The following is a 26567-nucleotide window of genomic DNA, read 5'->3' as shown; positions in this document are numbered from 1 at the left end:
GTAGCCAGAAAGAAATCTGAATCCGGTCCCGAATGTGGTAATGAGTAATGGGTCCTCATCATAATAGAAACAGCTCCTCTGCAGTCCTCATTAGCGGTATCCATTGTGAAATTGGTGGCTCTGTGTAGTGAGCTCTACACACGCGCACACACACCTTGGTTTATGCAGCAACAACCCTGCTGAAGCAGACCGAAAGACCATCTACAGGGTGTCTCCAAAAATGTGCACATATTTTAATGAGCTCCAGTTCATACAATATTGTAGAGAACCTGCAACCCTCAAGCATTTAAGGGAAGCAATTGAAGAGATGTGTGGAACTATCCCAGTGCACTCATTGGTGAATCTCTGCAGATCCCTTAGTCCAGGGATGTCAAACACGTTTCATACAAAGGGCCAAAGTTAGCATTTGTGGTGCTTGTGGAGGGCTGGGAGTGACATCATTAATCAGAAAGTGACATCATTAAGCAGAAAGTGACATCGTTAAGCAGATGATGGCCAGAAAAAAGCTCTTTGTTCTCACATAAAACCTCATTAGCAAATGATAGAAGAGAAAATGTGCAAACCTTGTTTGTATTTTCTAGCTATGAGAGAGCCCAATTATCAAGCTGGAAGAGCCCAATTATAATCGGGGCCGAATAAATAGCTTCTGGGGGCCACATTCGGCCCACAGGCCTTATGTTTGACACCCCTACTGTAGTCAATGATATCAGTATTGTAAAGACACTAATGGGGAGCATTTTAAGCACCTGGTTTAATTCACTAGATAGGTAGCTGGGTCAAGCAACTGCTTCTGTGAACACAATATGTATTTATTATGTGCATAATAAATTTGACACTATAAAGCGTGTGTACCTTTTCTTGAGGCACCCTGTATTCCAACTTGGGGGAGCTAGGTTTTATGCTAGAGCAGCGTTTCTCAAAGGGTGCTCCTAGGAGCCTGGGACTCCTCTGAGACCCCTTCAGGGGCTCCACAAGCAACCCATAAGTGACCACTATCTGCCCCCTACCCAGTTTGCTCATCTGACACTCCGTCATGGTGGGGAGGGAGCGGAAACTATGGGAGTGGTGCATGTCGTATCCTATCCCCCTTCCCAGACTAGATCTGCCGACATGGGGCAACGCGGACTTGTGCCAGCGATTTAGCAAACCTAGGTTCAGGTTGCCCCATTGGTGCAGCTGGGGCTTATCCCAGGACAAGAGGACAAATGTTCCCTTGCATCGAGGAGCCCGCTGGCATAGGATGCAGCGGAGCCTGTGTGGATTGGGCTGTCTGTTTTCTATTTGATTGCATGAGCTCTGATACCTAATGATCTTACACAAAATATGAGAAGCAACGTTTGTCAGCTCTAGGGTTGGATCTTTACCTGCCCAACCTAACAGTTCATGTTAAGTTAAAACAGGCAAACCTCAAAGAAACCTAACAGTATGCAGTATTGTTACAAAAGTATAAATGGAATAACAAAATAGTAATAAAGTTTGATCTTCTCAGTTCCTTTGCCCCATACATTTCACAATATTTCCATTTAAATGCAGATTTTGATGTTTCCATCTAAGAAGAAGAATCTTTTCTATTCCGTAATCTACTTTGACACAACATTTTCCCCTTAAGGGATGATCATACCTAGATCATAAAAAAAATGTGTGTGTTGATTTGAAAAGTGTTTTGTTTTGAACCTATCTGAAGATTAAGGAATGTTTGTTAAAAAAAAATACTTCCCCATAATTTTACCCTAGTAAATATTCAGAATCTGTATTGTTTAAAGTACATTTTAGTAAAAGAAGAATAAATAGTACTGTACATATGTAGTATTAAAGATAATCTGTAAATAATGTGACAGCCTTGTATGAAGTTAGAAATCCCCAAATAATGTTGGTGGTTTGGTTCCATTATAAACTATCAAACCAAATGCATTTTTATAGAAATATGCAACAGGGTGACAACTGAAAGTTAATGCTTTGATTGTAATGTACCCAGCTCCCTTAAGTGTGGAGTTGAAGGGATAATTTAACTGTAAGTGCCGATGAGGCTCCAGCGAAATGAATTTGGACAGGATGCATAAAGCTCCACACGTGAGCAGAAAGCATTTCTGCATGTACCACCTCTCTGTCCCCTGACTAAAGTCCAACTCTCTATACAACTCCAGGGGCAGGGGACCCTCAGAATTGGTTTCTCATGGGTTAAGAACATAAGAACAGCCCCACGGGATCAGGCCATAGACCCATCTAGTACAGCTTCCTGTATCTCACAGTGGCCCACCAAATGCCCCAGGGAGCGCACCAGATAACAAGAGACCTCAACCTGGTGCCCTCCCCTGCATCTGACATAGCCCATTTCTAAAATCAGGAGGTTGCACATACACATCATGGCTTGTAACCCGTAATGGATTTTTCCTCCAGAAACTTGTCCAATCCCCTTTTAAAGGCACCCAGGCCAGATGCCGTCACCACATCCTGTGGCAAGGAGTTCCACAGATCAACCTCACGCTGAGTAAAGAAATATTTTCTTTTGTCTGTTCTAACTCTGCCAACACTCAATTTTAGTGGATGTTCCCTGGTTCTGGTGTTATGTGAGAGTGTAAAGAGCATCTCCCTATCCACTCTGTCCATCCCCTGCATAATTTTGTATGTCTCAATCATGTCCCCCCTCAGGCGTCTCTTTTCTAGGCTGAAGAGGCCCAAACGCCGTAGCCTTTCCTCCTAAGGAAGGTGCCCCAGCCCAGCAATCATCTCAGTCGCTCTCTTTTGCACCTTTTCCATTTCCACTATGTCTTACACATAGTCTTACACATAGTCTTACACTGTGTTACAGTGCGAAGAGGGCCACTGTGGAACCCTGGTATGTGTGGGAAGTAATGCATAACATTGTCCTTCTCACCCTAGTCTGGGTGTTCTCAGTTCCAGTCTTTGGGGAAACAGAATTGTATTCCTGCCACTGATAAAGAATTTTAAAAACGGTTTGCTTGGCAATATGATTTTTTTTTATTTTTAAAGCAAACCTACAGCCCAGCTCTAGGTTCCACCACTGGTTTCACCACCAGTCATGCCAGAAAAGTGTGCGCTGTATCCTGTGGTGTGGGGGCAATTGGACAGTCTGCAGGAGGCAGGTAAAAACTTTTTATACTTACCTAGTAGTAGGTTGCCCGATCGCCAGTGACTTTCTTTGGACATATAATAATAATAATAATAATAATAATAATAATAATAATAATAATAATAATAACTTTATTTTTATCCCGCCTTTCTCCCCAAAGGGACTCAAGGCGGCTTACAACATATAAAAACATAATTTAAAAACAAAAACATATTAACACATCATAAAAAACAGCAGTCAGAGTAAAAAAATAGGTAAAAAGAGCATAGAGCAGCAACAAGTCATAAAAGAATCAGGCCTGTAAAAATATTAAAAGATGTTAAAAAGATGTTAAAAGGCCGAGAACTCAGAAGGCCTGTTTAAACAGAAGGGTCTTCAGGCCTCGCCGAAAGGTCTCAAGAGAGGGAGCCATTCTTAAGTCAGGGGGAAGGGAGTTCCATAGCGTTGGTGCCACTACTGAGAAGGCCCTATTTCTTGCAGCCGCCCCACGTACCTCCTTAGGCGGCGGCACTTGTAAAAAGGCCTTCTCTGATGACCTAAGAGGACGAGCCGGATTGTACGGGAGCAGGCGATCTCTAAGATACCCTGGTCCAGAGCAGTATAGGGCTTTAAAGGTCAATACCAGCACCTTGAATTGGGCTTGGAAACGAATGGGCAGCCAATGCAGCCGCTGGAGAAGCGGACTGACAGAGTCGAACCGCCTACCTCCAGTAACCACACGGGCCGCCGCATTCTGCACTAGTTGCAGTTTCCGAACCGTCTTCAAGGGCAGCCCCACATAGAGCGCGTTACAGTAATCTAATCTCGATGTCACAGAGGCATGGATCACCGTGGCCAGGTCTGCACGATCCAAGTATGGCCGCAGCTGGCGCACCAGCCGAAGCTGAGCGAAGGCCCCCCTAGCCACAGCCGCCGCCTGGGAATCCAGGAGCAGCTGCGAGTCCAGGTGGACCCCCAAGCTGCGGACCTGCTCCTTTGGTGGCATATGTCTGAGAAGAGGAAAGGGGTGGGAAGGTTTTAAAAGGAGGGAATAAGATCTGGTGTGCTCCATTGCCAGCAGATCCACCCCTTCTGCTTTCTCCTTGCCCTGGTTCCTTCCCCCCTTTCACCCAGCTATGCCCCTATCCCCCCATCTCTCTCACTGCCTGCTGCCCCTACAGCCTTTCCTGCCTTGTGTCCTCACTAACACCTTGTTGCACTCGTCAGCTGTGTTGTTGAGCATGAAAGGATTCATGCACTTCTGCTGGAAGGACAGAATTGGGCTGTTACTACGAGAATACTCTAGATACTCTAGATACTCGTAGAATACAGTATCATTTTGTGTAATTGTATAGAAGTGGTCAGTGTTTTTTGAAACAGGGATTGTGTATGGAATAGTGACTTCAGTGGGTTGTATCAAGATATACCATGCGCAGTTTGAAAATGCTCGCATATTCCACACCATTTCAAAGATTCCTTTAGCTCTCAGGTGGGTTTTTAGGAAGTGCAGGACTTCAGTGTGGCGGGTCTGTGGGGAAGCCCAGTTGTGCAAGCAGGACTCCATTCATGCTATGCTGGATTCAGTGCAATATCTTAAGTAGGTGACTGCAGTTCTTCAATGGGTATGCATTTCTTGCATGTGTTTAGTAGGGTGAGACTCTACTCCTATACCAGTTATTCAAGCATAAATCCAATTAAAACTGGCGTAATATTTGAGTAACGTTCATAGGAGTGAACTGGATGGCTATAATCCTATGTACCTAATCCTATGTAACTCTGGGAACGTATACTTCATTGAATTTAAGGAGCTTATTTCCAAATAAACCATTTTTAGGATTAAATTAAAAAATTATGCTATAATAACCTATTCAGAAAGCGTTTTATTCTTATTGTTGGTATGACACTTTTGATGTGTAGCTAGCAAATATTTCTTGAAGTTGGTGAAGAGTTGAGTAACCCAGTAGTCTTGTTCTGGGTATTCAGTAACATTACAGGTTGTGCCTCCTTGTCCACTGGGGTTGTTTCAGAACCCCCAGTGGATTAAAAAAATCAGTGGAAATATAGCTTTAAAGACTCACTGCTGGATTTCTTGCTCTTCCATCGTTGCCCAGAATGCATTAGTATAGACCAGTGGTTCCCTATGTTTTTCACTTTCGTACCCCTTAGCAGCCCATTTCTATAAATTGTACCCCCACATTAGCAAAATGTTTGTAATTCATATAGTTTAAATTGATATGTATTTTCAACCACTGGTCCATATCTGATAATATACAATTTGATGACCAAAAGCTAGCAGTTCAGTGGGAATTTCACAGCCAGCTAGCAGCTGCCTTCCTTCCTGACTTGCCAGCCCTGCAAGGTATTATGCCATTATTCAGTTCTTTTTCAAGTACCCCTAAAGATCCTAGCAAGTACCCCTGGGGGTACATGTACCCCAGGTTGGGAACCATTGGTATAGACACTATACTGCTTTCAGCCACTGGATGGGGTGAATAATGGAATCAAATGGAATGAAATTTAACAGAGCCAAGGTGGAAAATTGGATTTTGGAGCTTTTTGTCCTTGTTACAAGGCATTTAAAGGTGGACCCCGATATCAGTGGTGAGGTCCAATTAGTGCATGCCAAATCACTGGATACTGAGGTCCCATCTGTATATTTTAAGTAATGTATTATAACAAATGTACATCAGTGCAGAGCTTTGAAAACCGCCCCTCTGAATACTCTTCTGAATATGCAAACATTTCTCTATAACTTGTCAGTTTCCACTTAGATACATGTTGATTGATGTATCTACAGTTAAGTGGAAGAGATAGGGTGTAATCCTCAAGTTGCTGCTGTTTTTGAATAATGGATATACGATATCGTATAACGTAGATGTGGGCATTTACAACTAGGATATTTGACAACTACAGCCTATAGCTCTCTCTTTTTTTTTTTTTTTACCAACATCCTGTTTTGTATTTTTTTTTCCAGACATGTTCACTTATTCTCACCTGCTTTTATTCTGTTATGGTAAATAAATGCCGAGTCATTGTTCAACTCTAATTTCTTTTGATTTATTGCAGTTAATTTCATTATTCCGTATTTCATTTTCTCTTCAGAGAATTCTACTCAAATACTATTAAAATTGCCATTTATAAAATCCTTTGTTAATGATCATTTGAGTGACTCGTTTGTAATTGGTTCTCTACAACTGAAAGCAATGGCTCTGCAACTCTTAATGATATACAAAGTGATATGCGTGTTTTGTATGTCTCCTCTGTTACCAAATTATGCAATATTTGGTGCACAAAAATTTGACTTCCCCAAAGATTCATACATGGGGCAAGTTTTTGTCTGTGAGCAATAGGGCACTTCAGTTAGAACCTTCTTTCTAACTGAAGCTCCTTGTATTCGGTTGTAACCAGCTCCATCCTGGCTTTTTGGAGTGATTCTCCTGGGGGAATAAGCTCTCTGCTGTAAAAGAAGCAGCCTCTAGAGCTCCAGAGTGCAGATGGAAGCGTGCAGAGCTTTTTTCCAGTGATCTTTGGTTTATATACTTACAGCACAATCCCCTACAGCTGGTTGGCAACCTTCAGTCTGGAAAGACTATGGTATAAGCCTACAGCACCTGGTATTCCCAAGCGGTCTCCCATCCAAGTACTAACCAGGCCTGACCCTGCTTAGCTTCCAAGATAAGACAAGATCAGACATGTGCAGGGTAACAGGACTTTGGTATCCATGGGGATTCCATTCCAACACACCCTGTGGATACTGAACCCACAGATAATGAGATCTGCGGGGTGTCCCTTGGAGGACCTCTGAATGCAACTGGAAGGCATTTTTGGTCGAATCTGGTTAGTTGGTTAGGCCCTCCAGCCACAGGCCCTCAATCCACTAAAATGGAGTGTTGGGAGAGTTAGAACAGACAAAAGAAAATATTTCTTTACTCAGCGTGTGGTTGGTCTGTGGAACTCCTTGCCACAGGATGTGGTGATGGCACCTGGCCTGGATGCCTTTAAAAGGGGATTGGACAAGTTTCTGGAGGAAAAATCCATTACGGGTTACAAGCCATGATGTGTATGTGCAACCTCCTGATTTTAGAAATGGGCTATGTCAGATGCAAGGGAGGGCACCAGCATGCAGGTCTCTTGTTATCTGGTGTGCTCCCTGTGCTCCCTGGGGCATTTGGTGAGCCGCTGTGAGATACAGGAAGCTGGACTAGGTGGGCCTGTGGCCTGATCCAGTGGGGCTGTTCTTATGTTCTTAACTACAATTCCCAGGAGGCCTTGCAGGTCTCTTGTTATCTGGTGTGCTCCCTGGGGCATTTGGTGGGCCACTGTGAAATTCAGGAAGCTGGACTAGATGGGCCTATGGCCTGATCCAGTGGGGCTGTTCTTATGTTCTTAAACTACAATTCCCAGGAAGCCTTGTAGGTCTCTTGTTATCTGGTGTGCTCCCTGGGGCATTTGGTGGGCCGCTGTGAGATACAGGAAGCTGGACTAGATGGGCCTCTGGCCTGATCCAGTGGGGCTGTTCTTATGTTCTTAAACTACAATTCCCAGGAGGCATTGCAGGTCTCTTGTTATCTGGTGTGCTCCCTGGGGCATTTGGTGGGCTGCTGTGAGATACAGGAAGCTGGACTAGATGGGCCTCTGGCCTGATCCAGTGGGGCTGTTCTTATGTTCTTAACTACAATTCCCAGGAGGCATTGCAGGTCTCTTGTTATCTGGTGTGCTCCCTGGGGCATTTTGTGGGCCGCTGTGAGATACAGGAAGCTGGACTAGATGGGCCTATGGCCTGATCCAGTGGGGCTGTTCTTATGTTCTTAGGTTTGGAACCTGCAATAAGTCAAATCTTCTGGTTCCAAATCTGCAGACAAGGAGGGCCCACTGTGCACATCTACTCAGAAGATGGGACTTACTCTTAAGTATGGAATTGCAGCCAGTTCCTTGATTTTACAAGATCCTTGATTAAAGGATCCTTAATTTTTATAAGATTCTGCTTTTTGTGTGTGTGAAAGCAATGGTACCATTGCCATTTTCTTCTGCAGCAAACCTATAGCTAGTCCCTTTTTTCTTTTCCATTTTTTTTAAACTTGCATCCCCAAGCTGTTCAAAATCAGAATGTGTTTTATCCTGAAGATGCATTATAACTTTTGTGCAGCACTGTGAACTCCATGCGTCATGTGAAGTTGCATGAGTTTGAACGCTGGGAACAAAAACCTGCATTTTTATGAGAAGTCACTTATTTCATTTCTGTATTGGGATCGTGGGGATTTTTTTTTTTGTTTAAACGCACACGGGTAAGGTTTCATTTCATAAATGGATTTTTTTTTCTATTAAAGTGTGTCTGAAATTTGGTACAGACTTGACAAAGCAAGGTTCTAATAATTAGCTTCATGACATCAGTTGTTTTCTTTAAAGTATCAAGTTTAAAAGTATCCTGACAACTGTGTTATGGACATGGTCATTAACTCTCTGGTTCATAGTTGCGCATTGAACGCAAAATCTTTTACCATTACGGAACAGTTTAGTGGGCCCCTTTAATGAGCTCTATATATTTAAAATGCCCATTTCCTGTCTGAGACTAGAAAAAACAGTGGGGGAAAAAGCTAAAGACTGAAAACTTCTGCTTTTGTTTAGTCTATGTAGAATTATTGATGTTTCTTTGGTGATCAGTGATTGATTTAAGCATTTTTTTCCCCTCTTGGTATTGTTTTTACTATCTCCTCCTTGTAGCAGCAATTCGGTTATTTTGAGCATTGACTGAAGTCTTGTCTCTCCTGAATGCAATTTACCAGGAAATGATTGTTCGGTTTATATGCCTAACAGGCCCTTCACCCACAGCCCAGTCCTGTGCAGTACTGGCACAGTGGGCCATCCCCGCGCATGGGGTTAAGGATGCAGCATGCGCCTCTTCCACCTTCCCTGCCCCCATCCCAAGTATGAACTGCCCTCACTCTCCCCTGGATTGGGTTCCTAGTGTGGTGTAGTAGTTGAGCATTAGACTGGGAAGAGCCGTGTTCAAGTCACTACTCAGCCATCAAGCTTATTAAGTAAATGTAGACCAGATATTCTCTCTCATGGTGGTTGTGAGGATAAAAGAAGGGAGAAAAGCCACATAGAGATCATTTGAGGAAGGGCAGTATACAGGTGTAAGCCATCTAACAAGGGAATATGTTCTCCAATCCCCTTTGTTATGCGATTAGGTTGTTAAGCAAACATTCAGCCCAATCTAGTGCCTTTGTTGTGTAAACAGACACCCCCTGCTGAACACTAACTGCTTGCACAGGCTACTGGAGAGAGATTGCCTCTTCTTTGCATTAAGAGCTTCTTTGTTGTGTTAACACACCCTTTGCTGCAGGCTATGGGAGACATGATTGCCTCCCTAAGGGCCTCTTTGTTGTGCTTTGATCACCATAGTATGTGCGGTCTGTCATTAAAGGTTGTTAAGGGATGCACGCCTGTATACATGTGGAAAATAATAGGGCAGGATTGAAAGGACTTATGGGTTTTTGTGTGCAAAAGCAGCACCCAATGGAGAGGTAAACCCCAATGCAGTGCGAGGAGCTGTCCTTGGAAAGAACATTGCAGAAGTCCTGATCCGTACACAGATGCATTCTGAACTTCTCAGAACCTAATCCTAAGGGCTGCAAGACCTTGCAAGGCAGGGTTCGTAGAGCTCTTTGGGTTTCTCCAGGAAGACTGATTTGGCCTTCACTTCATGACGCTTTGAGCCATGTTAAAACTGAACCCAGAATTTTGGTAAGGTTTTGTAACAGTAGAGTTGTTCTCTTTGGAGTCTCTCAACTGTTTTTTTTTTTTTTACATTAAAGAATATTTCAACCTCAGTAATGACCAGGAAATAATTTATTAAAAAAAGAATCTCCGGGATGCCTTCTGAGATGTGAGAAGGCTGTCCACGACTTCCTCACTCATCAGAAAGCCTCCTAAAGGCTTCTGAGAGGCACTTGTGGGTTGCTGAAAAATGAGGGCCCCTGATGGATTTGAATATCTGCTGATTTTGGTATCTGCAGGTGTCCTGGGACACCTGGGATCCCCCGGGGATACTGAGCGCCCACTGTAATGTTAGCACCTTAGAGCTGATGCATTTGGGGTTGCCGTACCCAAGACGTCCTTGTCTGGGCAATGTCCTGCAATTCAGAGCCCCTCTGTTAACATAACAAGTTATGTTATTATGATACCTTGGATGCACCAAGAAATAAAGAATCAAATGGTTCTCTTACACGGCATTTCACTGCTACAATAGAGATTGAGAATAAAACTGCCACTATTATTATGCCATTGTCTCAAATCGATGGTAAGGCTATCTTTCTAAAATTTCTTGTCCGGAAAAGTAAGCAAAGCAGCTTTATTAAAAATAAAAACCCTGCTAACTGGTTAAGAGGCACTTTTTCAAGTGGGTGCTCCTCTTTTATTTAGCAGGGGGAGAGTAACTGGCTCATCTCACCCCAGCAGTGTCTTTTCTAGTGGCTGTCTGCTGGTGTTTTGCATCTTTTAGATTGTGAGCCATTTAGGACAGGGAGCCATTGGTTATTTGATTTTCTTCTGTAAACCGCTTTGTGAACTTTTTGTTGAAAAGCGGTATATAAGTACTGTTGTTAAGAAGAAGAAGAAGGGGGAGGGGGAGGGATGTTGGTGATGTTTTGGTCGTGCGGAGGGAGTTGATGGAAGAGCTAGTAGCCAGCAGTCAAGATGAATGAAGGGCAGTGTATATGGGTTAGCTGAGGACAGCAGAGTAATAATCTCATCAAGGGATTCTGGATAGAAAAGGAGAAATGATTGAGGGAGACTGGAGATGGGATGTTAAAACTGATAATTTTATCATTGAATGAACAGGTGAGATCCTGGGTGGAGAGGGAGAGAGTGGAGTGGCTGGTCCAAGTAATTCATCAAAAGTAGATAAGACTCACTAGGGCAGTGGTTCTCAAACTTTTAGCTCAGGGACCCCTTTTTAGAAGAGAATCTGTCAGGACCCACTGGAAGTGATATCATGACCAGAAGTGACGACATCAAGCAGGAAAATTTTTAACAATCCTAGGCTGCAATCCTATCCACACTTACTTAGGAGTAAGTCCCATTTACTATCATTATTTAAAACATTTACATAGTAGCCTGTTAAAAGTACAGATCTGCAATATTTCTCCAAATGCTGTCACATACTAGGGTAGCATCAAGACTAATATATTAAAAATAAAATATTGAAATGGATGGGGGCCCACCTGTAATTCGCTCGCAACCCACCTAGTGGGTCCCGACACACAGTTTGAGAAACACTGTACTAGGGATTGATAGAATGGGTGAAATTTAGGGTGGTGCTGTGTGATCAGGAAGATGCTTTTGGAATAATATCTGAAGGATGAAGAAGTGGTCCAGTTAATTGTTTTAACAAAGGTAGGGTGAGATTTTTTTTAAAGTAAATGTAAACAATAAATAATAGCCACATACTTAGGTTAATTATTAAATTTTTAACATGAATACCTGATTTGTTTTCTGGAACCAGTCTGTATTTCAGATGTGTGAATTCAGTCAAAAATAATAATAAAAAGCGATCTCTCTCTCTCTCTCTCTCTCTCTCTCTCTCTCTCTCCCGCCCCCCCCCCCCAGTGAAACCCTTTCTTAAGGGCCTTGTATTTTTTTTTGCAGGCATAATTCTTAGTTTCCCCCTGTGCATGTTCAATTAAACGGTGTATTGGCATAGTAGCCCATTTTTCTAATTGCTTTTTTAAAAGCGATAATTTGACTGTTGTATGTAACGGTTCTCCAAAGATAGATATTATTAAGTTGATGAACAGTTCTGTTTGGCTTTATGCTTATCAGTAACCTTTACTCATAATGTGATATTGTCTGAATGTCTTATTTTGTTCGGCTTTCCCTAGCCCTGATGAAGCCTTAGGCTGCTGTTCTTTGAGTTGCTGATAATTTTTTATCTGATTAACTGACACATTTAGTTGAAATCAGACATAGCCCTTAGGCTGGGCATGGATTTAATTTAAAAAGTATCAAAGGTTTGCACTGTGTGCTGTTTAATCATCATGTTTATCAGGCAAAGAAAAATTACCGGAAGGGCCATAGGGAGAGGGTTATCTTAAGAAGCAGCAGCTTGGGAAATTGACAATAACTACAAGGTAATTTACTGCTAACTTTCACTTTCATTAATATAACATTTCCCACTAATAATTACAGTGCATGTAATATACTAATTAAATGGAAAGCATTATCACTAATTTTGTTCTCGCTGAACTTAAAGAATTGGGTAACAAGAGGATTAAAAAGCACGTGTTATACTGTTTTTAATCTGCAAGCAAATTGGGGCACACAGAGCATTTTATTCCTTTTTAAATGAAATCTTTGTGGTTTCTCCTTTTTCAAAATTCTTCCTAGTTTTCCCATTTGGACAGCAAACAATCGAATGTTTTGTCAACCAGGTGGCTTCTGTTGAGCAGGAAATATGAAATTTTCCTCAGTTGCTCTATTCAAATGAGTAAGATTTTGTGTTTTATAATGCATTTTATTTCATTTAGTGGCCGGAATGTTGGGTTGGGATAACCCAGGTTCAAATCCCTGTTTAGCCATTAATCTCACTTGATGGAGTTCCTGCCTCTTACCTTAACATCCTGAGAGGGGCTTGTGGGGCTAAAATCTTACTCTGGCCTGTTTAGAAGAATGGCAGAATATAAATGTAATAAATTAAGAAAGTTATCAATGTTAGTGGAAATATGTGCAATGAAGGGATTTGAATAATGCAGAATAGATTAGTATTGTATTGGCAACCTTCAGTCTCGAAAGACTATGGTATCGTGCTCTGAAAGGTGGTTCTGGCACAGTGTCTAGTGTGGCTGAAAAGGCCAATCCGGGAGTGACAATCCCTTCCACACCGGGAGCAAGTGCAGTCTGTCCCTGGTCTGTCTCCCTGGCTATGGGCCTTCCTTCTTTGCCTCTTTGCCTCAGACTGCTGGCAAAGTGTCTCTTCAAACTGGGAAAGGTCATGCTGCACAGCCTGCCTCCGAGCGGACCGCTCAGAGGCCAGGGTTTCCCACTTGTTGAGGTCCATCCCTAAGGCCTTCAGATCCCTCTTGCAGATGTCCTTGTATCGCAGCTGTGGTCTACCTGTAGGGCGCTTTCCTTGCACGAGTTCTCCATAGAGGAGATCCTTTGGGATCCGGCCATCATCCATTCTCACGACATGACCGAGCCAACGCAGGCGTCTCTGTTTCAGCAGTGCATACATGCTAGGGATTCCAGCACGTTCCAGGACTGTGTTGTTAGGAACTTTGTCCTGCCAGGTGATGCCGAGGATGCGTCGGAGGCAGCGCATGTGGAAAGCGTTCAGTTTCCGCTCCTGTTGTGAGCGGAGAGTCCATGACTCGCTGCAGTACAGAAGTGTACTCAGCAGAATAGATTAGTGATTCCCAAACTCTTATGGAGGAGTTGGGAACAACTTAGAGTGCAATCCAAACCTGTCCTGGGGCAGTCAGTCTGGCGGGCCTGCGCTGCATCCAAGACCAGATTGGGGCTGAAAGCGGCTCAGCTCGGGGCAAGGGGAATTGCTTCCACCACAGCAGCCCTAATGGGGCTACTCAAATCTGTGCCACCTCAAGAGGTAGCGCAAATTCAAGCAGCCCAGGACTGTCCTGGGCTGCCTGGGAGCAGGGTTAGGATCCAGCATAACTGCCAGATCTTGGCCCCACTCCCTGTCCATCTACCCCTGGGAACACCCTCCCCCGGCCCCAAAACGCCTTCTCACCGCCCTCCGCACACACCCCCTGACCCCTGCATTGGCCGAGCTTGGCTGACGCAACCTACCTGCCTCCCGGGACTCACGTCGGCATGGGGAGGCCGGCGTATGTCAGTACACTGGCCTAACTTCACCTAGGTTGCTGCAACAGCGCTTTACGGCACTTTCACGACAGGGGTGTCTGCAGGGGTGGGGCAGTGGCAGCGACGTGATCCCCAGGATCGCACCGCTGCTATGGTCAGAAGGGGGGCTTTATTTACTGAAGTCATTACCGGGCTCCTGGGTTCTTCTTGTGCTCCCAATAATAAGAAAATTGCTATAATAAGAACCAAACAATCAAACTACACCATTTGAAAAGTTAAAACAGCAGATATTCTGGGAGCAATAAGAACAGAAGCTTGGGAAAATCGAAGACCTTCTCCTGGCACCAAAACTGTACTGACAGCCCAATCGTAGGCAGGATTGAGTTGTCGTGGATAAGGATTTAAGACAGCCAAACAGAGTTCCACTGTCATAAAATGGCTGGAGTGTGCAGTGCTCCGTCAACACTGTGATGCTGCAGCAGGACCTCCCAGTAACGCTGCCTACCTTCCTCACAACTGTGGCACCAGTAGTGTAGCCAGAGGGGGGTTGGTGCGGTAAGTATTAAAAGCACAACAGTGTGCCATGTAAGCGGTTCCTCCCACTCTTGAGGCTTGAGTGCCTTGCGTTGTTGTCGCTGTCCCAATGGTTCTGACTGTCAATGGGATGGAACCACTTACATTGTCCCAGATGTACCACACTGACCCTCCCTGGAGCTACAGGGGTGCGCCACTTAACAACGGACCAAATATATGACGGTGGTCAAAGCACAATAAAGATGCTCTGGATGAAGCAATCACGTCTCTCATGTCCTGCAGCAAAGAGTCTGTTTACGCAACAAGGAGGCTATTAGTGCAAAGAAGAGGCGATCTGTCTCCAGGGGCCTGTGCAGCCAGCTAGTATCCGGCAGGCAGTGTCTGTTTACACAACAAAGGCAATAGATTGGACTGAATGTTCACTTAATGACCTAATCATATAACAACGGGGATAGGAGAACATATTTCCGTCATTAAGTGGCATACACTTGTACTGAGAAGGGGAATTCACAGGTAAGATAGAATCTTCCAATTTTACCCCAGAACTTTGCACAAGTCAAGTTTATCTTCTTCTTTAATCCTTATCTGGAACTTGGGGAGCAGGTTGTCCTCTCAACCAAAACACAGCATTAGGTGCTGCCGGAATCCGTGCGTCATGCATGACACACGTTCTCGGCAATTGGTGGTGATATTTCTAGCCTTGTTGATGGTCAGTCGCTGGTTCCTTAGATCTTTCTCCATGTGTCTGAGCCTCGTTTTCTTTGCGACTTTCTGTTGAACCCTGCAGTGCAAAAGGATTTTAGAAATGGGTTATGTCAGAATGCCAGATGCAAGGGAAGGCATCAAAATGAGTTCTCTTGTTATCTGGTGTGCTCCCTGGGGCATTTGGTGGGCCTCTGTGAGATACAGGAAGCTGGACTAGATGGGCCTATGGCCTGATCCAGTGGGGCTGTTCTTATGTTCAACATGGGTTACAAGCCATGATGTGTATGGGCAACCTCCTGATTTTAGAAATGGGCTATGTCAGATGCAAGGGAGGGCACCAGGATGAGGTCTTTTGTTATCTGGTGTGCTCCCTGGGGCATTTGGTGGGCCGCTGTGAGACACAGGAAGCTGGACTAGATGGGCCTATGGCCTGATCCAGTGGGGCTGTTCTTATGTTCTTAAACTACAATTCCCAGGAGGCCTTGCAGGTCTTCTTGTTAGCTGGTGTGCTCCTTGGGGCATTTGGTGGGCCGCTGTGAGATACAGGAAGCTGGACTAGATGGGCCTGTGGCCTGATCCAGTGGGGCTGTTCTTATCTTCTTAAACTACAATTCCCAGGAGGCCTTGCAGGTCTTCTTGTTGTCTGGTGTGCTCCCTGGGGCTTTTGGTGGGCCGCTGTGAGATACAGGAAGCTGGACTAGATGGGCCATGGCCTGATCCAGTGGGGCTGTTCTTATGTTCTTTTGTTCTTATCCTGCTACAGTGTCCAGAACTGGGAAACCAACCAAGAAACCGCATGGAAATCCGATCAGACTTGTTCAAATTTAATCTATAGTGCCTTGATTCTTCTGCACTTAACTCCCATTCCATTGCAATCAGATACATTAATTCGTGGTTCAGAAACAGTAGTATATTTACTGTACATTTACTGTACAGAAACAGTACATTTACTGAGACTGATGATGCAGCACTATATTTGATTTTGTCACCCTATTCATGCTGTGTGGTCTCTATTCTGCAAGTCTCTTTCCCCATGTGGTTCCCACTTGCTCTGACTTGCATTGGTTTTGTGCATAAAATGGCAAAGTAATCGGGTTGTACTTAACTATGCTCACCTCACAAGGCCGTTAGAAGGATTAATTGTATAATTTTAAAAAGTGCTTTGGACCTAAGGCTGTTACATGAATTCTAAGAAAAACTAGTGGCAATTCAGCTACCTTGCATGCCAAGGATGTATACAGCAGGAATATCAGAGGCTTTTGTACTCACAATACCCTATTCAAGTGTTTTTAAAAACTTAGTATGGTGCTATAGAAAATGTTGAAAAGGTTCTATTTAGGGATAAGTACACATATAGCTAGCTATTTATCATTTTAAAATAGTGCGAGAATGGGTGGATGAAGAAAGTAGGACAGATGTGATTTATCTGTAGTTTAGCAAAGTCTTTTGATGCAGTCCAACACAGGAAATTAAGAAGAATGTTTTCTAGATGTTAACAATGCAAAGGATGATGAAGTGGTGGACACTGGTGTCTGTGTTATCAGTGGGAGGGAAGGGGCCAAATAAAATTCTGTATTTTTAGCCCTGAAGCCAGTATCATTCAGCACATTTACGTTTAATGTGATTGTGAATTTATATTCAATATAAATTTGCTCATATTAAACTTAGGATTTCCAGTGTGTTTAGCAGCTCGCATGTCTTTGCATGTCTGTTCAGAAGTCAGGTCTACTGAGTTAAGGGAGACTTACTCCCAGATAATTGTGTATAGCTGAGGTTCTCAATGGGGTGCCTGCCCCCTTAATGGGTGTAGCAGTGGGGAAGACAGTGACGCAATCTCCAGGATTGCGCCGCTGCTGGGGACAAAAAGTTTTTAAAAAAATTTTTAATTTTTTTTTAAACTTGCAGTGAGCAGCGTCAGCCTCTGATTGCAAATCACAAGTGGGTCACGATAGCTTTTTTTTTTTTAACCAATCTGAGGCTTGGGAGCCCTGCAGAGGTGTCCGCAGGTCTCCCTGCACCCCCCAGAGTCTGGTACTGCTCCCTTTGTCCCCAGCAGCAGCACAATCCTGGGGATCGTGTCAATGCCTTCGTTGCTGCCTTTGTGCCTCCCCCACCAAGACTTACCCAGGTTCCCAAACTCCCAAAGAATTTGGGAACCGCTGGTGTATAGGATTAGAACCTAAGAATCTACCAATTACAAAATAAACCATTTGGCTGTGTACAATATAAAGATATGGTGGACAGCAAGCTTTTAATGTATTGTGCAGTATTAAAACATAAGCTAATATATTAAGAAAAAGTTAATTTTGATGTGATTTCATAGCAACAAAACGGCAGAAAGACCGAGTGAAAGACCCAGCAGTGGATAGCAAGGCCTACATACATTTTGTTGTTGTAAAAGTTAGACCTATTCTTTATATATTTAAGAACATAAGAACATAAGAACATAAGAACAGCCCCACTGGATCAGGCCACAGGCCCATCTAGTCCAGCTTCCTGTATCTCACAGCGGCCCACCAAATGCCCCAGATTTATGGGGTGCTGAATCCAAAAATGGTATCAGATTCACCTGATTGGCTCTAGTTTTGGGGGCACGGCATAGCCATGGCATCGGCTTCCTTTCAAGGAAGCGGTTTGAATCAGCATACAAGGTGGCTGTGCTGTACCCCCCAAAACTACAGTCAATCAGGCAAAACTGATGCCTTTTTTAGATTCAGCACCCCTATAGTATCCTAAGTTTGTTCTGCAGCAACTAAGAAAAGGGGTTTGTTTGTTTTTTCCGGTAAGACTGTAGTTTTCGATGTATTTTAAGAAGAGTTCCTTACAGCCCAATCCTATCCACACTTCCCTGGGAGTAAGCCCCATTGACTCTAATGGGACTTACTTCTGAGTAGACATGCATAGAGACTAAGAGACATGCATAGAGACAAGCAAAAGATGCCTGCATGGAGACTAAGAGGGGGAGGCATGTGGATGCAGGAGAACCCGTGGACATTATATATCTGGACTTTCAGAAGGCGTTTGACACGGTCCCTCACCAGTAGCCCTCACAGGCTACTAAAAAAACTCCACAGTCAGGGAATTAGAGGACAGGTCCTCTCATGGATTGAGAACTGGTTGAAGGCCAGGAAACAGAGAGTGGGTGTCAATGGGCAATTTTCACAATTTAGAGAAGTGAAAAACGGTGTGCCCCAAGGATCTGTCCTGGGACCGGTGCTTTTCAACCTCTTCATAAATGACCTGGAGACAGGGTTGAGCAGTGAGGTGGCAAAGTTTGCGGACGACACCAAACTTTTCCGAGTGGTGAAGACCAGAAGTGATTGTGAGGAGCTGCAGAAGGATCTCTTCAGACTGGCAGATTGGGCAGCAAAATGGCAGATGCGCTTCAGTGTCAGTAAGTGTAAAGTCATGCACATTGGGGCAAAAAAAAAATCAAAACTTTAGATATAGGCTGATGGGTTCTGAGCTGTCTGTGACAGATCAGGAGAGAGATCTTGGGGGGGTGGACTGGTCGATGAAAGTGTCGACTCAATGTGTGGCAGCAATAAAGAAGGCCAATTCTATGCTTGGGATCATTAGAAAAGGTATTGAGAACAAAATGGCTAATATTATAATGCTGTTGTACAAATCGATGGTAAGGCCATACCTGGAGTATTGTGTTCAGTTCTGGTCGCCGCATCTCAAAAAAGACGTAGTGGAAATGGAAAAGGTGCAAAAGAGAGCGACTGAGATGATTACGGAGCTGGGGCACCTTCCTTATTAGGAAAGGCTATGGCGTTTGGGCCTCTTCAGCCTAGAAAAGAGACTCCTCGGGGGGACATGATTGAGACATACAAAATTATGCAGGGGATGGACAGAGTGGATAGAGAGATGCTCTTTACACTCTCACATAACACCAGAACCAGGGGACATCCACTCAAATTGAGTGTTGGGAGAGTTAGAACAGACAAAAGAAAATATTTCTTTACTCAGCGTGTGGTTGGTCTGTGGAACTCCTTGCCACAGGATGTGCTGATGGCGTCTGGCCTGGATACCTTTAAAAGGGGATTGGACAAGTTTCTGGAGGAAAAATCCATTATGGGTTATAAGCCATGATGTGTATGTGCAACCTCCTGATTTTAGAAATGGGCTATGCCAGATGCAAGGGAGGGCACCAGGATGCAGGTCTCATGTTATCAGGTGTGCTCCCTGGGGCATTTGGTGGGCCGCTGTGAGATACTGGAAGCTGGACTAGATGGGCCTATGGCCTGATCCAGTGGGGCTGTTCTTATGTTCTTATGTCCCATCTTCCTTTGTGACCAGGAAATTCTGTTTCAGCTGTTTGATGCTGGCTTTCCTTCTACAAAAATCAATGGATCCTACTGATAATTATGGACAAGTTTATAGTGCTGTAGTTGAGATGATGACAGCATTTGTTTCTGAAATTGAGATTGCACATAAGCAAGAAGTCCCTGATTAGACATCAATCCTCTTTCTGTCTCTCTCTTTTTTCTGTTATACAGCTAAAGGAATTATTTGCATCCTGAGTAAAAGTAAACACTTCTTAGATTTACAGGTACTTCATTAACTTGCTGATACAAATCTCAAATATTTATTTATAACTTTTTTTTCAGGAGAAGGAGGACGTGGAAGGTGTATCAGTCGGAGCAATTCTTTCAGACTATCAACGGGTCCGCGTGGAAGATGTGTAAGTAAAATTAGCCTTCATGGTTGGCTATCTTTTGAAGTTGGCAGTGGTGCTTCTCTTCTTTTTAGAGACTCTAAAACGAAACCCTTAAACGAAAGTTGCTTTTAATCGAAGAGCGTAAGTCAGGTTAGCACAGAGCAAAGTAGAAATTGATGCTTTCCCCAATAGGAGTTACAGCATGGTATTTATGTGACGCTGTGACGATATTGTGTATCTTCCCTGAGTACTTTAAAAATACATAGTGTCTTGAATGCGAGGTAAAGCTACTGCACAATTCATCTAAACCCCTGCTAATTGGGTAAGAGGCACTTTTTCAAGTGGGTGCTCCTTTTTTTAGCAGGGGGAGAGTAATTGACCCACCTCACCCCAGCACTGTCTGTTCTAGTGGCTGTCTGCTGGTATTCCTTTGCATCTTTTTAGATTGTGAGCCCTTTTGGGACAGGGAGCCATTTAGTTATTTGATTTTTCTCTGTAAACCGCTTTGTGAACTTTTAGTTGAAAAGCGGTATATAAATACTGTTAATAATAATAATAATAATAATAAACAAACTGCCACAAAACTGGAAACAGAGTTGTATCTACACCCCGGCCAATTTTTTGTGTGCTTTTATGCAAGTTGGCTAGTTTTTGGTTCTTGATATTTTTTTGCCTCAAATATTTATAGTGTTTCAAAACATTAATATTTTTATAGAGCCAGAGAAATGGGGTTTCCAGTGCTATTCTCTGGAGGAGGAGAAGAAGGGGGGAGCCAGGAAGGCAAGCACCCACCATTGCCACCTCCACCTCAGGTGTCTCTTTCAGGTTGAACTGTGCCCTTCGCCTCTTCACATTAGCCATAAAACACTAATTGCTTTTCAGGAAGAGGAGGAATAAAGAAGCAAGCAAGAAGTGAAGAACTCCTGTGTTGCCCTGACCTTTTTTTTGGGGGGGGGGGTGTCTATTTTTCAGCTTTGGGGGCAGATTTGACTCACCAACAGCAGTCAGGCATCCCAATCCTGAGCTGCCCAGCACACAGGGCTGCAGTGGCATAAAAAATGGCTGCCACTGCATCCTGAGCGCAACCTGGGCAGCGCCAGCGGCCACTTCAGAGAAGTGGACTTTTGTCCTCTTCCCCAGGTAAGGTGAGTAGCCCCTCAATCCAAGGGTCAGCATAGAATCAAGACTCTCCGTGTTGGACTGGCAGCCCAACACAGAGGCTCAGGATCCGGTGGAGCAAAGCTCCATCAGTCCCGCTTCCCTTCCACCCCTGTCTGCCCTGGCACACCTTCTTTCCGCCCTCTCTCTGCCCTCCCCGCACCTCCCCCTGCCCCGGAATGCCTCCTCCATGCATCCCCCACACACTTACCTATCTCTCTGCCACTTGGACCAGTGCTGAGGGCTGCAAACGTGTCTTTTGGCACATTTGCAACAGTTTATCCACTGTTTAGGATTGGGCCCTATGTCATTTGGCTGCTGGGATCAGCTTACAGCTTTTGCCTTTTTTCCCCAGCACCATTAGCCGTGAGGGAGAATTCAGCTTCTCTTCTGTCTGGGTTAGTGAATTCCCACCAAAACTTGCAATGTGCTTACCAATTGGCTCACTATCTATTTTGTTCCAGTTCCTGAACCAGGGTGAACGACAATGTAACTCCAGTATATATAAACCCTCCCAGCAGACAACATATTGTGGTAGTTCCCAGGACCCATGAGAAGGGGGCAAAGGGTGTAATTTGTACCCAGTCTAAAAGGGTGCCCAGGACCCAGAGGGTGGCCAGAAATTTCCCAGGATCTTATATTTTCCTATCTCACCTGGACTCACCACCTGCATGGGATGCTGGGTACGTGGCTACTGCCGCCACCAAAACTATTATTAATTATTATTATTAACAGTATTTATATACCGCTTTTCAACTAAAAGTTCACAAAGCGGTTTACAGAGAAAAATCAAATAACTAAATGGCTCCCTGTCCCAAAAGGGCTCACGATCTAAAAAGATGCAAAAGAATACCAGCAGACAGCCACTAGAACAGACAGTGCTGGGGTGAGGTGGGCCAGTTACTCTCCCCCTGCTAAAAAAAGAGGAGCACCCACTTGAAAAAGTGCCTCTTACCCAATTAGCAGGGGTAACTATATCTACTGGGCCAAGGAATGCATGCATGACGCTTCTTAACACGGTATCAAAACTGTGGGAGGAAACTGGCCTGCTACGGTAGCTCTTTGGTGTGTAGATCCACTTGCCTTGTAGGAGTGTACACGAGCTCAGGGACACAGCTGCTGCAGAACAAGTTTTATTGCACACAGGACACTTTCCATTCTAGTGTGAGCCTAAATATAACGATACTAACTTCCTGCAATGATTTCCTATATTTAAAAGATTTTAGAGAGACTTAAGAGTGCATTGGATTTTCCATATCACTGTATTTAGCTGATGATGCTGCATAGGCAGGTAGACGTGGGCTCTGCATTGGGAATACCTGTAGACCTGGACTCCAAAGACTTTTTTGGCTTTCACAACCCCCATGCCCTCTTTTACATAAGAACATAAGAACAGCCCCACTGGATCAGGCCATAGGCCCATCTAGTCCAGCTTCCTGTATCTCACAGCGGCCCACCAAATGCCCCAGGGAGCACACCAGATAACAAGAGACCTGCAATGCCTCCTGGGAATTGTAGTTAAGAACATAAGAACAGCCCCACTGGATCAGGCCATAGGCCCATCTAGTCCAGCTTCCTGTCTCTCACAGCGGCCCACCAAATGCCTCAGGGAGCACACCAGATAACAAGAGACCTCATCCTGGTGCCCTCCCTTGCATCTGGCATTCTGGCATAACCCATTTCTAAAATCAGGAGGTTGCGCATACACATCATGGCTTGTACCCCGTAATGGATTTTTCCTCCAGAAACTTGTCCAATCCCCTTTTAAAGGCGTCTAGGCTAGACGTCATCACCACATCCTGTGGCAAGGAGTTCCACAGACCGACCACACGCTGAGTAAAGAAATATTTTCTTTTGTCTGTCCTAACCCGCCCAACACTCAATTTGAGTGGATGTCCCCTGGTTCTGGTATTATGTGAGAGTGTAAAGAGCATCTCCCTATCCACTCTGTCCATTCCCTGCATCATTTTGTATGTCTCAATCATGTCCCCCCTCAGGCGTCTCTTTTCTAAGCTGAAGAGGCCCAAACACCGTAGCCTTTCCTCATAAGGAAGGTGCCCCAGCCCCGTAATCATCTTAATCACTCTTTTGCACCTTTTCCATGGTGCAACCTGGAAAGGTCTTTCCAGGGACACCTTTTGTCCCTTCCCCACCCCGTTCTGCCCACCCTTGTCACTCCTGTCCCCCACTCCCCTTCCCATCGCCTTTGGGAAGGGTCCCAAAAGAAACTTTGTAGCTCCTGATAAAATTAGTCTAAGAGACTCTGGTAGTTCCATTCTAGCAGTCTAATAACCCACAGTGTGTGGGGTCAGAGAGCAGCATCACTCACCAGACAGTGAGCGAAAAGAGCTGGAGATTCCTTCAGGTAAGCTGACGTAGTTAGAGAAAAGGACTAGAACATGTCAGCAGATTGAGGGGAGTGGAATGTGAACTAATCGGCAGATTCATTCCATTACAGATGAAGGCTTGATTTCAAATGGCCATCAAGGACCACAGAACCACATGACCACATGACTGGTGGTACTCGAGGTAGTGCCCAGTGCACACATGGGACTCCCAGGCCCCCACTATATGGCAGCAAAACGAGCAACACTGCTTAACAGGCAGTGGTAAGACGCTCGGCTCAGAGGGCAGAGCTCCAGATGCACGTTCTCGGTGCTCAAAAAGGTCTCCCATCCTTTCTGAGCCTCTTACCAGTGTTTGTTGCGTTGAGTCTGACCTCCCAATCTGGAAGGAACCGGTGATGACATCATTACCAGTCACTTCCAGTACGTGGACCAGGCGAAGTGGTACGGTGGGGAACAAATGTTGAGAAACACTGAGTTAGAACTTTGGAACCACGCTTGTCTAACAGCAACCGCCTTGCAGATTACTTTTCCAGTTGGTGATGGAGCACATGCTTTGCATGTAGAAGGTCCCAGTTGAGGTCCTGGCATCCTCAAGGAGGACTGCAAATGACCCCATCTGAAACCCTAGTGAACCCATGCCAGTGTAGAGCAGCAATTTTCAACCACTCTGCCACGGCACATTTGTGTGCTGTGAATGGCCTGCAGGCGTGCCATGGGAGTTTGGGGGAGGGTCATTTATTCATAGGGCCATTGGGAAATGTGAGCTCCTTGCCAGCCATGTGATGTTGCCTTGCCAATGGTCAAAGAAACTGATGGTGTGCCTTGACAATTTTAGCACCTTGCTAGTGTGCCATGAGATAAAAAAAGGTTGAAAATCACTGGTGTAGAGAATACTGTGCTAGATCGACCAGTGGTCTGACGGTATAAGGCACCTTCATATGATCAGTTTGCAGTACGGCTGGGGAAGGGAGAAGTCTTATGTTTAAAGAGGGGTGGGGGGAGGGGTGACCAACTCACTGAGAGTGCATAAGTTGTTTTGAAGTCCTAAAGTAAGTCTTTGAGACTTAGCCCGTATTTCCAATTTATAATATATATGAAGGAGGATTATTAAAAGTCTTGGGTTTCTTTTACAGCAAAATAGTACTTTACGCTAGACTTCATACTATTTTTGCTAGAAAAAGGAGCGCACAATTCCCTTTTTCCAAAACTACATAATCTTACACAATTAACTACACTAGAGTGAGTAATTCTGCTTAAGTCAATAGGGCTATTCATAGTAACAGCATTGAGAACAGCTGTTCCTGTTTATTGGTTCAGTGCCTATTTAAAGAGTTTAAAGCGCTTGTTACAACCTCCCTTACCTTTATTCAGATCTTTTCGTCTAGCCCTGGTTGTTTTAGAAATGTACTTGTTTACCCAACAATTAAGTTTTTGCTCTTGATGTGTGTCAAGGTGCATTGAGACAGAAAATGGAACTCAGTCTCCAACTCTCCCACAGTTGCATTTTAAACATTTTTGTTTATTTAAATAAAGCGTCCTTGCAACATTTTTGAATACTCAGCTGCAAGGAAAACTAAACTGAGGCTCAGTGTAAATAAGACCTTGGTTATCTCCAAGAAAGACAAATACAAAACCTGAGTGTGTGCAGCTTGCCAGAGAGTGAACAGAAATCTGCTTTTTATGGTGGAGAAGATTACTACTACTACTACTGCTACTACTACTACTACTACTACTACTACTACTACTACTACAAGTGGTACAAGTAGTAGTAGTAGTAGTAGTAGCAGCAGCAGCAGCAGCAGCAGCAGCAGCAGCAGTACGTAGCATTTGTATAGTGCTTTGAGCATGCCAAGTACTTCATATGTGTTGTCTTGATGTAGCCTTTAGAACAACCCTATAACAAGTACCGCATATACCCATGTATAAATTGATCTCATGGAAAAATTGAGGACCAGTTTTAAGCCAAAAATCATGAAATTTGCTATGACGTGGATAAGTCAATAAATGTGAAAGTCTTTGAGTTGGTAGATAATTTTGTCTGATTTTACCTGAAAAACATAAGAACATAAGAACAGCCCCACTGAATCAAACCAAAGGCCCATCGAGTCCAGCTTTCTGCATCTCACAATGGCTCAGCAGATGTCCCAGGGAGCACACAGGACAACAAGAGACCTGCATCTTGGTGCCGCTCCCTTGTACCTGGCATTCTGAGGTAGCCTACTTCTAAAACCAAAAGGTTGCATGTACCCATCATGGCTTGTAATCTCTGATGGACATTTCTTCTAGAAATCTGCCCAATTCCCTTTGAAAGGCATCTAGGCCAGATACCGCCACCAATCCAGTGGCAAGGAGTTCTACAGTTTAATTACACATTGGGAAAAGAAATATTTTCTTTTATGTATTCTAACTGTCCCGACTCTCAATTTTAGTAGATATACCAGGAATTGTTCTGAAGTAAACACAAACATGGAACCATTTCCCTTACAGGAAGCAAGGTGAAGGTGCTTATTGGAATGGTAGGCTTTGTGAGGAGCACAGTACTTCCATAGCAGCAGCTGTCATAAAACCTACAATTCCCAAGCAACTTGCCTAAAGCCACTTCGAAAGGAGTTCGATCCTACGCATATCTATTCATAAGTAAGCCCCATTATAGGGCTTAGTCCCAGGTAAATGTGGTTAGGATTGTGGTCCTAGTAAAGTCTTCAGATGAAAATAGAAGAAATCCTGATTCACAGCTCAGTCTTAACCACTACACTACATCAGGTCTGGTGGTGAATTGGGATTGGCCATTGGTCTAACCAACAGGCATTTAAATTAATATTTTTACTCACCATGAATTTATGTTTTAATCCAGTGGACTCTTATACTCGGTAAATAAATATAAAGCTTAAAAAAAATTACCTTTTTATTAATTGTGATGCAAAGGAGCTCAGCCAGCATATTTCCGCATGTTGCAAATTACATGTCAAAGATACACACGTTTGTATTTTGTCGTAAATACAGATTTAACTAAGGGTACAATCCTAACCAGGATTGCAGCCTAAGGAAGAGTTTTAAAGGCTTTTAAAAATGTTTGAATGCATTTAAAAGTAAAATGCTCATTTTTCTTAAAATTCAGATTTTTTAATGTCAGTTCAGGCTTAATTATTGTTTCTTAGTCTGTTCTGCTGCAGACTGTTCACAGAACTATTTTTGCCTCCAGACCGGTTAGCCAACTTCTTTGTGGACATGAGCCCTTTGAGAAGGGCTGCTTAGGGGCTTCCAT

General features: G+C 44.0%; 1 protein-coding gene across 1 annotated transcript in view; it reads left to right on the top strand.

Annotated features, from left to right (window-relative positions):
* Window positions 1–26567, top strand: part of DPH6 (diphthamine biosynthesis 6) — a 275217-nt gene that overhangs the window by 44872 nt on the left and 203778 nt on the right. Inside the window, exon 4 of the mRNA XM_066634307.1 lies at window positions 19747–19820. Coding sequence (XP_066490404.1) covers window positions 19747–19820 — 74 coding nt within the window. The remainder of the gene's footprint in view (window positions 1–19746; window positions 19821–26567) is intronic.

Source organism: Tiliqua scincoides, chromosome 1 (genome assembly GCF_035046505.1).
Source record: "Tiliqua scincoides isolate rTilSci1 chromosome 1, rTilSci1.hap2, whole genome shotgun sequence".
Classification (NCBI taxonomy): domain Eukaryota; kingdom Metazoa; phylum Chordata; class Lepidosauria; order Squamata; family Scincidae; genus Tiliqua; species Tiliqua scincoides.
The sequence above is the reverse complement of the archived record's forward strand: the minus strand, read 5'-3'. Positions and strand labels throughout refer to the sequence as shown.